The 10,598-nt window shown below is 46.1% G+C and overlaps 1 protein-coding gene across 2 annotated transcripts in view; it reads right to left on the bottom strand.

The window, feature by feature from the left end:
- Positions 1–208: 208 nt before the first annotated feature.
- The window catches only part of FAM120C (family with sequence similarity 120C), a 117,130-nt gene continuing 106,740 nt past the window's right edge, over positions 209–10,598 (bottom strand). Inside the window, exons 14-16 of one of the 2 annotated variants that reach the window (XM_025372730.1) lie at positions 9,314–9,452; positions 8,254–8,311; positions 209–1,317 (exon numbers count right to left, since the gene is read on the bottom strand). In XM_025372730.1, coding sequence (XP_025228515.1) covers positions 1,063–1,317; positions 8,254–8,311; positions 9,314–9,452 — 452 coding nt within the window. In that variant the 3' untranslated portion in view covers positions 209–1,062. The remainder of the gene's footprint in view (positions 1,318–8,253; positions 8,312–9,313; positions 9,453–10,598) is intronic. The other variant, XM_025372731.1, reaches the window with a different exon arrangement.

Here is a 10,598-nt window from a genome sequence, read left to right as displayed (position 1 = left end):
TGAGTAAATCCTCTGGGATATCACCGTGTATGTATGTGTATATATATACACACATATATACACACATACACACACATATATATAAAATATGTATAGATAAATAGATCTGTCTCTTTATATAAAGGGTATGTGTATGCATATACACACATTCATATATACACCCACCCACACATTCACACACACACATGCACACGCGTGCGCGCGCGCGCACACACACACACACACACACACACACACACACACACACAGTCTTTTGAATCCCTTTCGTACTCAAGTTCATTACACTGATTCCCACCCTTTCATGGTGTGGGCAGTAGGGAGTGAATGAACTGTGCCACATCTTCTATTTTACAAACAATGCACTGGTTGAGAGGCAGGAAAAATCTGCCCAGTACTTTTCTGATTCACTTGAATCCTCCAGTACAAAGGCCATTGATAATTTTTTTGAAGTGTATAAAAAAAATAATACTACCTTACTTTTCTGAAAACATCTACCTATCTGATTGTCAGGCCAAAGCTAGAGGTGGTGGTACAAAATCCAGGGGTAGGTAAGTTGGAAGAAGGAGTGAAGAAGAGGTGGATACCACTTCATAGAAAAAAAAAACAAAAACAACAAAACCTCAGGAAGCCAAAGCTGTTCCCACAACCTCATAGGTTTGCCATATAAGTCTGTGATAATGAGTATCATTATAAATACTCAGAAAAACCAAAGCTGGAACTCTTCTATAGGACCTTATGTGATGACACCCAATTTCTGACAGCTACTGCCTTACTAGGCTCCCAGAGGAGATAAATAAACTATTGGTGCTATGTATTCAATTTGAGACTAGGAGCTAGTCTTACTGCCATTCATCTTTGACCAGAACTTCTCCAGAAACAGCCACTGAATCTGGAGTCCCAGAAAAAGGCAGGGAAGGGGAAAAGATGGACAAAATAGGACATCCCACCAAAATCCTGGAGAAATCTAGGGTAAGCATTTATATCCTCCTCTAGCTTGGGCCTAAAATCAGAAAAGTAAAAGTTTTTCCCTCTTCCTGGTTTGGTGAAGCCATCTTCAGCTTGTCAATCCTCTTTCCGTTGTGCCACAGTTTCTAGCTTTTGCTCTTGTAAGTGGTTCTTCTCCCTATTCTTCATAGGGAAGTAGCGGTTACCATTATTACACTCGTTGCTGTCTCTGGATAAGGCACATTGTGATGGAGCTGGAAGACGATAATCACTCTTCTCTTCCTTGATCAATGCGCCACTGTTTCCATTTACCTGGGAGCGAGACCGACCTTGATGAAGCTCCAGGGATTTAGAAACTCCATCTGAAGAGCCCTGTTAAAAACAGAGATACTCAGTGGAAATGGGAATCCAGACTAGCTGACCCTTCCTAAGCATATTCATAAGCTAGCCTGAGAAAGCGGCTTCAGTTCTTCGAAAACACCAGAAGACCTCAAGCTAGTTGCTAACTAGTACATTCTTTTTTTTTTTTTTTTTTTTTTGAGATGGAGTCTCGCTCTGTCGCCCAGGCTGGGGTGCAGTCTGCAATCTCGGCTCACTGTAACCTGCCTCCAAGGTTCAAGCAATCCTCCCACCTCAGCCTCCTGGGAGTAGCTGGGTTTACAGGCGCCCACCACCACGCCTGGCTAACTTCTGTATTTTTAGTAGAGACGGGGTTTCATCATGTTGGCCAGGCTGGTGTCGAACTCCTGGCCCTAACTGATCTCCCTACCTCAGCCTCCCAAAGTGCTGGGATTACAGGTGTGAGTCACTGCGCCCTGCCGGATACCTAGTACATTCTGGTATTATATTGAGAAGTTAGGGTGAAAACATATAGACCCAACTGAAATCCAATGGCAATGACAACACAATAATGACACAGCTACTTTTTCTTTTTTTTATACAGGGTCTTGCTCTGTCACCCAAGTTGGAGTGCAGTGCTGCAATCCTGGCTTACTGCAGCCATGACCTCCTGGGCTCAAGCCATCTTCCCACCTCAGCTCCCCCAAGTAGCTGGGACTACATGCATGCACCACCACATCCAGCTGATTTTTGTATTTTTTGTAGAGACAGGGTTTCACCATGTTGGCCACACTGGGCTTGAACTCCTGAGCTCAGGTCATCTGCCTGCCTCAGCCTCCCAACGTGCTGGGATTACAGGTGTGAGCCACTGCACCTGGCTGATGCTGCTACTATTTACAAAGCTTAACAATATGTTTTTCTAATACTATGGGGATCCTAAATGGTAGATATGATCATGCCCCATTTGCTGATGAGGAAGGTGAGGCTCAGAAAGATGAAAGCAACTTGCTTAAGGAGACACAGATACAAAGTCGTGGGGCCAGGATTCTACTCCTCTAAAGTCTATTCTCTTAACTGCCATGCAACACTGCCTAATGCTGACAACTGGACAGGCAAATGAAAGAAAAGGAAACAAACACAGAAGATCTATGTGCAATATTCCACAGAATCTTTCTTTTCTTTTTGAGACAGAGTTTTGCTCTTGTTGCCCAGGCTGGAGTGTAGTGGCACGATCTCAGCTCACCCCAACCTCTGCCTCCCGAGTTCAAGCAATTCTCCTGCCTCAGCCTCCCAAGTAGCTGGGATTACAGGCATGTGCCACCATGCCTGGCTAATTTTGTTTTTTAGTAGAAACGGGATTTCTCCATGTTGGTCAGGCTGGTCTCGAACTCCTGACCTCAGGTGATCTGCAACTCAGCCTCTCAAAGTGCTGGGATTATAGGTGTGAGCCACAGAATCTTTCATAACTAAAAACAATCACCTGGTTTTTGTAAATCCCAGGAACATGATAGCTATTGCTAATGATATGAACTACATTACCTTGTAGTGCAGTGCTGGCTCTTAATGAATGGTGCTAGGAATAATAACAGCTTCTAAGTGGTTGGACATGCCACATACTCTGTTGTTCCTTTTACAGATAAGAAAACTGAAGCTCCTAGGAGGCCAAGGCGGGCAGATTGTTTGAACTCAGGAGTTTGAGACCAGAACCCCATGTCTACAAAAATTACAAAAATTGGCTGGGCATGGTGGCATGCACCTGTGGTCCAAGCTACCCGGGAGGTTGAGGTGGGAGGATCGCTTGAGCCTGGGAGGTCCAGGCTGCAGTGAGTCATGACTGCACCACTGCATTCCAGCCTGGGCAACAGAGTGAGATCCTGTCTTAAAAAAAAAAAAAAAAAAGAAAAGAAAAGAAAAAGAAAACATGAACAGGCTCAAAAAAGTACAAAGACTTTACTTTTAGTCCTCATATAACAACTCTGCAACATAGATACCAATTTCTCCAATTTTATAGATGAGAAAACTAGGGCAGAGAGGCTAAGTAACTTGCCCAAGGTCACAGAACTAGTAAGTAGCAGAACCAGATTCAAAGCTAGATCATTTGGTTCCAAAGTCTGTACAATACGGGGCTTACTGTGAAGTATTGTCCAACAACCTGGAAATAACATGAAACTAGTAACAGCCATACAAATGGATGGAATTAGCCACCTGAAGGAGTCAACAAATAAATCAAAACATTACAAGTAAGTCACTTAAGAATTTAAGAACAGGCAGCCAGGCGCTGTGGCTCACGCCTGTAATCCCAGAATTTTGGGAGGTCGAGGCGGGTGGATCACAAGGTCAGGGGTTGAAGACCAGCCTGATCAACATGGTGAAACCCTGTCTCTACTAAAAATACAAAAAAAAGTAGCCGGATGTGGTAGCAGGCACCTGTAATCCCAGCTACTCAGGAGGCTGAGGCAGGAGAATTGCTTGAACCCAGGAGGCGGAGGTTGGGGTGAGCCGAGATCGTGCCACTGTACTCCAGCCTGGCGACACAACGAGACTCTGTCTCAAAAAAAAAAAAAAAAAAAAATTTAAGAACAGGCCTGGCTGGGTGCGGTGTCTCACTCCTGTAATCCCTGCACTTTGGAAGGCCAAGGTGGGTGGATCATGAGGCCAGGAGTTCAAGACCAGCCTGGCCAACATGGTGAAACCCTGTCTCTATTAAAAATACAAAAATTAGCCGGGTGTGGTGGTGGGCACCTGTAATCCCAGCTATTTGGGAGGCTGAAGCAGGAGAATCGCTTGAATCTGGGAGGCAGAGGTTGCAGTGAGCTAAGATCGTGCCACTGCACTGCAGCCTGGGCACTTTGGGAGGCCAAGGCAGGCAGATCAACTGAGGTCCGGAGTTCAAGACCAGCCAGGCCAATATGGTGAAACCCTGTCACTACTAAAAATATAAAAATTTGCTGGGTGTGGTGGTGCATTCCTGTAATCCCAGCTACTTGGAAGGCTGAGGCAGGACAATTACTTGAACCCAGGAGGCGGAGGTTGCAGTGAGCTGACATCGCGCCACTGCACTCCAGCCTGGGTGATGGAGCAAGACTGTTTTTAAAAAAGTAAAATTAGGCCGGGTGCGGTGGCTCACGCCTGTAATCCCAACACTTTGGGAGGACAAGGCAGGCGGATCACGAGGTCAGGAGATCGAGACCATCCTGGCGAACACGGTGAAACCCCGTCTCTACTAAAAATACAAAAAAATTAGCCGGGCGTGGTGGCGGGCACCTGTAGTCCCAGCTTCTAGGGAGGCTGAGGCAGGAGAATGGTGTGAACCCGGGAGGTAGCGGAGCTTGCAGTGAGTGGAGACCGCGCCACTGCACTCCAGCCTGGGCGACAGAGCGAGACTGTCTCAAAAAATAAATAAAATAAATAAAATTACAAAAAAAAAAAAAAAGAATTTAAGAACATATAAAACTCTTGTGGCCTAGGAATAATCTCATGAAGACAGGATTACAGTGTAACCAGATTTAATAAGCTGGAACATTTTATTAATTATCTCATACTCTTCTTTTTCTGTCCCGATTGAAACAGAAAAAGAAGAGTCAAAAAGGAAGTCAGCAGCAGCTCTGTCCAGAGAAGATGGCTTGCTATAAACCAAGCTGAAATGAGGATTTCCTTGGCTAGGTGACCTCTAGAGCAGATAACAGTGTCTGCAGCCATCTTAGCTAAGAGAAACTTAAGATCACCTACCATTCCTTGTTTTCTCTCACTTGCCTCATCTGTAAAATAGAATAAGAGTATCTACTTTGTAGGTTCCTGTAAGGATTCAATGAGACACTACATATAAAGTACTTAGAACATGTGTGTTTGGCACAGTGTAAGAATTCAATAAATGCTCACTAAGGTTGGGCACAGTGGCTCATCCCTGTAATCCCAGAACTTTAGGAGGCCGAGGCAGGCTGATCACCTGAGCTCAGGAGTTCGAGACCAGTCTGGCCAACATGGCGAAACCTTGTCTCTACAAAAAATATAAAAATTAGCTGGGCATGGTGGCGTGTACCTGTAGTCCCAGCTACTCAGAAGGCTGAGGTAGGAGGATCACTTGAGCCCAGGGGTTTGGGGCTGCAGTAAACTATGATTGCAACACTGCACTCCAGCCTGCGTGACTCATTAAAAAAAAAAAAGCTAGCTAATATCATTGTTCTGATTCCATGCCCCCAAGCAAACTTCTGATACCACGGCCTCTCTTGTAGCTTGCCCTTAGATAAAGAAAGCTCTAGTAGTAATGGTTAAAGGCCTGTACGCTAGAGTCAGCCACACCTGAGTCTGATGCTTGTCTCTAACAACTAGAGTTGTTATGCTATATTGGAATTAGCATAGCATAGGGCTTTGGAATCAGTTAGCTCAGGCTGTAATGTCAATTCTGACACTGACTTGATAGATAATTTGGGGCAAGATACTTCATTCTTCTGAGTCTCAATTTCCTCCTGTTTAAAATGGGGAACAGGCCAGGTGCGGTGGCTCATTCCTATAATCCCAGCACTTTGGGAGGCCCAGCTTGAGGCCAAGAGTTTGATACCAGCCTGGGCAACATGGCAAAACCCCATCTCTACAAAAAATATTTAAAAATTAGCTGAGTGTGGTGGCTCACCCCTGTAGTCCCAGCTACTCAGGAGGCTGAGGTGGGAAGTTTGCTTGAGCCTGGGAGGTTGAGGCTGCAGTGCACTGCACTTTAGCTTGGGTGACAGAGTGAGACCCTGTCTCAAAAAATAATAATAAAATGGAGAATAATAAATACTTCACAGAGTATTTATGTGGTTTCAATGAGCTCATGTGTTTGTAAGAGTGATTAGAAGAGTAAATGTGTGATACATTGTGATAACTATTTCTTATCGTAAATCAGTTCTTTATCTCTCACCCCTTCTTCCCCCACCCCTTAGCCATATTCACACAGCTATTTCTATGATCTTGGTTAGTGTGAGTCAACCACTAAGAGATAGATCTACTCTTATTATACCAAAAGTATCAGGCTTTTCAGACTGTATGTCTGATGACCAGACCCTGAATCCTGGTGAATTCACCAAGGCTATACTGTCTTACGAGAGAGCCTATCTGGTGATTAGCTTTCCTTCTAGGTGCATCCTTTTTACCTTACTGAGCAGTTTCAAGAAAAAGGTGAGAAGCTTTACCAAAGTCACTGTTCTCTAGCTTTGGAGTGCATTATGAAATGCTTTGCATGGGAGACTTACTATCTAGTTCCACTTTTGGCTAAAAGTAACATTAAAGCAAATTTATCTTCTTTGAGGAAACATTAGATGATGGGGATTAACATGGATGCAGTGAGGGCTGGCTGTATACAGAATAGATTTAGGATTGAGAACTGATGAAAAAATTGCCCAGGATTAAAGACTACATGTAGAATGTCTAGAGGAGGCTTGGTAGAAAGTAGGTACTCAAGAAATGGTAGCTGCTATACTATAAGAAGCCCAGCAGCTTGAGTCTACTACAATATTTTGGATCACTATAAGAATAGGTCCTTCTAGTTTGTATTTGGGTGGGGTGGGGCATAACTAATGAGGACCAGTGGGAACTGTGATATAATTCAAGGCATGGATTAGAAGAAAGTTTAAAGGCCGGGCGCAGTGGCTCACACCTATAATCCCAGCACTTTAAGAGGCTGGAGGATCACTTGAGCCCAGGACTTTGAGACCAGCCTGGGGCAACAAAGTAAGACTGTCTCTACAAAAAAAATAGAAAAACTTTGGGGGGCCAAGGTGGGCGGATCACGAGGTCAGGAGATCGAGACCATCCTGGCTAACACGGTGAAACCCTATCTCTACTAAAAATACAAAAAATTAGCCGGGTGTGGTGGCGGGCGCCTGTAGTCCCAGCTACTTGGGAGGCTGAGGCAGGAGAATGGTGTGAACCCGGGAGGTGGAGCTTGCAGTGAGGTGAGATCTTGCCACTGCACTCCAGCCTGGGTGGCAGAGCGAGACTCCCGTCTCAAAGAAAAAGAAAAACTTAGCAGGGTGTGGTGGCGCACACCTGTAGTCCCAGCTACTTAAGAGACGGAGCTGCGAGGATTGCGTGAGGCAAGGAGGTAGAGGCTGCAGTGAGCTGTGATTGTGCCACTGCACTCCAGCCTGCCTGAGTGACAGAGTAAGACCCTGTTGAGAGAGAGAGAGAGAGAGAGAGAGAGAGAGAGAGAAAGAGAGAAGACAGAGAGAAAGTTCAAGACATTTCTGAGTCATTGAGAATAAGCAGGCCAGGTGCGGTGGCTCACGCCTGTAATCCCAGCACTTTGGGAGGCAGAGGTGAGTGGATCGCCTGAGGTCGGGAGTTCGAGACCAGCCTGACTAACATGGAGAAACCCCATCTCTACTAACAATACAAAATTAGCCAGGCGTGGTGGCGCATGCCTATAATCCCAGCTACTTGGGAGGCTGAGGCAGGAGAATCGCTTGAACCTGGGAGGCGGAGGTTGTGGTGAGCCGAGATCGTGCCATTGTACTCCAGCCTGGGCAACAGGAGCTAAACTCCGTCTCAAAAAAAAAAAAAAGAATAAGCAGAATGGTAATGCTCCTGCCACATATATTCAGCAAAGGTAAAAAAGTCCAATTTTTTAAAGTCCACTATATCTGGTGGCCCCTCAGAAGCTCAGGCAGGCTATGGGCAGTCTCACTGTTAGCATCACTCTGGCCCCTTTCTGGCTGCATGTTACACATAGTATGCTAGGAGGTCTTTAGGACACAGTACCTGGTTTCTATCTTGTGGCCTCACTCAGAAAAGGGTAAGACTCTGCAGCCCTGTAGGAACAGCTTGGGGCAGGCTAACCCTCACTATACCATTAAAATGAAATCAAATGCCTGAAGGAGTTGAGAAGCTCCCCTAAGCAGCTCAGGTTTCCATGCCTGATGTGCTCTCTTGTAGTTTAGCTGAAAAGGCAAAAGGCATCAAACAGAAGCTAAATATCTCAAAAAACATACTTACTTGCTTATTTCCTTTTTTGTGTCCCTTGGATCCTCTACCAGTCTGTTCTTTTCCATGCCTTTAGCAAGTGAGAGAAAAAGTGATCATGAGAAACATAAAGCCCACACACCCCTTTTCACTTGGTTAACTATTTGTCTCCTCTTGGAAGTCTGACCCCTCTTAAAGTCAGATGCCCCTTCTCAGTGTTACTACTGAACATCTATCTCGGTCATTGCTATATTCTACTGAACTGAATTATTCTGTATCCCATATCCTCCTCTAGGGCAAAAAACTCTTTCATCAAGGCAGAGCAAGTTATTATATATTTGCTGAGGTAAACTGAAGACTGATTTAAAAAAACGGAAAGTTGGGCCAGGCACGGTGGCTCACACCTGTAATCCCAGCACTTTGGGAGGCCGAGGTGGGTGGATCACCTGAGGTCAGGAGTTTGAGACCAGCCTGGCCAACACGGTGAAACCCCATCTCTATTAAAAATACAAAAATTAGCCGGGCGCGGTGGCTCAAGCCTGTAATCCCAGCACTTTGGGAGGCTGAGACGGGCGGATCACGAGGTCAGGAGATCGAGACCATCCTGGCTAACACGGTGAAACCCCGTCTCTACTTAAAATACAAAAAAAAATTGGCCGGGCGAGGTGGCGGCGCCTGTAGTCCCAGCTACTCGGGAGGCTGAGGCAGGAGAATGGCGTGAACCCGGGAGGCGGAGCTTGCAGTGAGCGGAGATCGCGCCACTGTACTCCAGCCTGGGTGACAGAGCGAGACTCCGTCTCAAAAAAAAAAAAAAAAAAATACAAAAATTAGCCTGGCGTGGTGGTGGGCGCCTGTAATTCCAGCTACTTGGGAGACTGACGCAGGAGAATCACTTGAACCAGGGAGGTGGAGGTTGCAGGAAGCCGAGATCATGCCACTGCACTCCAGCCTGGGCAACAAAGTGAGACCCCATCTCAAAAAGAGAAAGAAAAAAAGAAAAAAAAAAAAGGATTTAATACCTAGGCATTTTCCCAAGGATACCTAGGCATTTTCCCAAGGGGACTAGCTCATACGAACCTATTTGGATACATACCCCTTTCCTGGCCCACCGACAGAAACCACTTGCATGCCGAAGGATCCTCGGCCCCTGGAGGATCTGCTGCCAGCCCACTGGCCCACAACCATTCCAGCAATCTCCAGTTTTCCTCCTTGGGGTGGGATTGGATGGAGACCTGGCAAGACAGAAAGAATGGTGGTAATGGGGCAGGTGTGGTGGCTCACGCCTGTAATCCCAAAACTTTGGGAGGCTGAGTCGGGTGGATCACTTGAAGTCAGGAGTGGAGTTCCAGAGCCAGCCTAGCCAACATGGTGAAACCCTGTCTCTACTAAAAATACAAACAATTAGCCAGGCACCGTGGTGCCTGCCTGCAATCTCAGCCACTGGGGAGGCAGAGGCACAAGAATCACTTGAACCCAGGAGGTGGAGGTTGCAGTGAGCTGAGACTGTGCCACTGCACTCCAGCCTGGGCTAAAGAGTGAGATTCTGTCTCAAAAAAAAAAAAAAAAAAAAAAAGAAGAAGAAAAAAGTATTGTAAGTACAAGGCAGGATAAGAGGTGGACAAAAGATCCTACAACCCACCACCTACTCTTCTTATTTCCATTTCTCTCTGATAAAAAGACTCTGTGGCAGGGCATGGTGGCTCATGCCTGTAATGCCAGGAGTTTGAGACCAGCCTGGCCAACATGGGGAAACCTTGTTTCTACTAAAAATACAAAAATTAGCTGGGTGTGGTAGCCTGTGCCTGTAGTCCCAGCTACTCAGGAAGCTGAGGCAGGAGAATCGCTTGAACCCGGGAGGTGGAGGTTGCAGTGAGCCAAGTTCATGCCACTGCACTCCAACCTGGGCGATGGAGCAAGACTCTGTCTCAAAAAAAAAAAAAAAAAAAATAGAAACTCTGTGATAACAGAAAGGTGTCATGATGGAAGCACATTCAGTGAAGAGGGCCGAAGATCTGTACACATCTACTTTAGCAAGTATGGTACAGGTGATTCATTTTTTAAATCACAGAGCCTAGCATATAGTAGGCATTCAGTATTTGTTGAGAGAATGAATGTCTTAACATCTAGTTATCAGAAAATTACAAACCTGGCCGGGCGCAGTGGCTCAAGCCTGTAATCCCAGCACTTTGGGAGGCTGAGATGGGCGGATCACGAGGTCAGGAGATCGAGACCATCCTGGCTAACACGGTGAAACCCCGTCTCTACTAAAAAATACAAAAACCTAGCTGGGCGAGGTGGCGGGCGCCTGTAGTCCCAGCTACTCGGGAGGCTGAGGCAGGAGAATGGCGTAAACCCAGGAGGCGGAGCTTGCAGTGAGC

The sequence above is a fragment of the Theropithecus gelada genome, chromosome X, assembly GCF_003255815.1.
Source record: "Theropithecus gelada isolate Dixy chromosome X, Tgel_1.0, whole genome shotgun sequence".
Lineage (NCBI taxonomy): Eukaryota > Metazoa > Chordata > Mammalia > Primates > Cercopithecidae > Theropithecus > Theropithecus gelada.
Note: the sequence above shows the minus strand (reverse complement) of the source record. Positions and strands in the feature narration are given on the sequence as shown.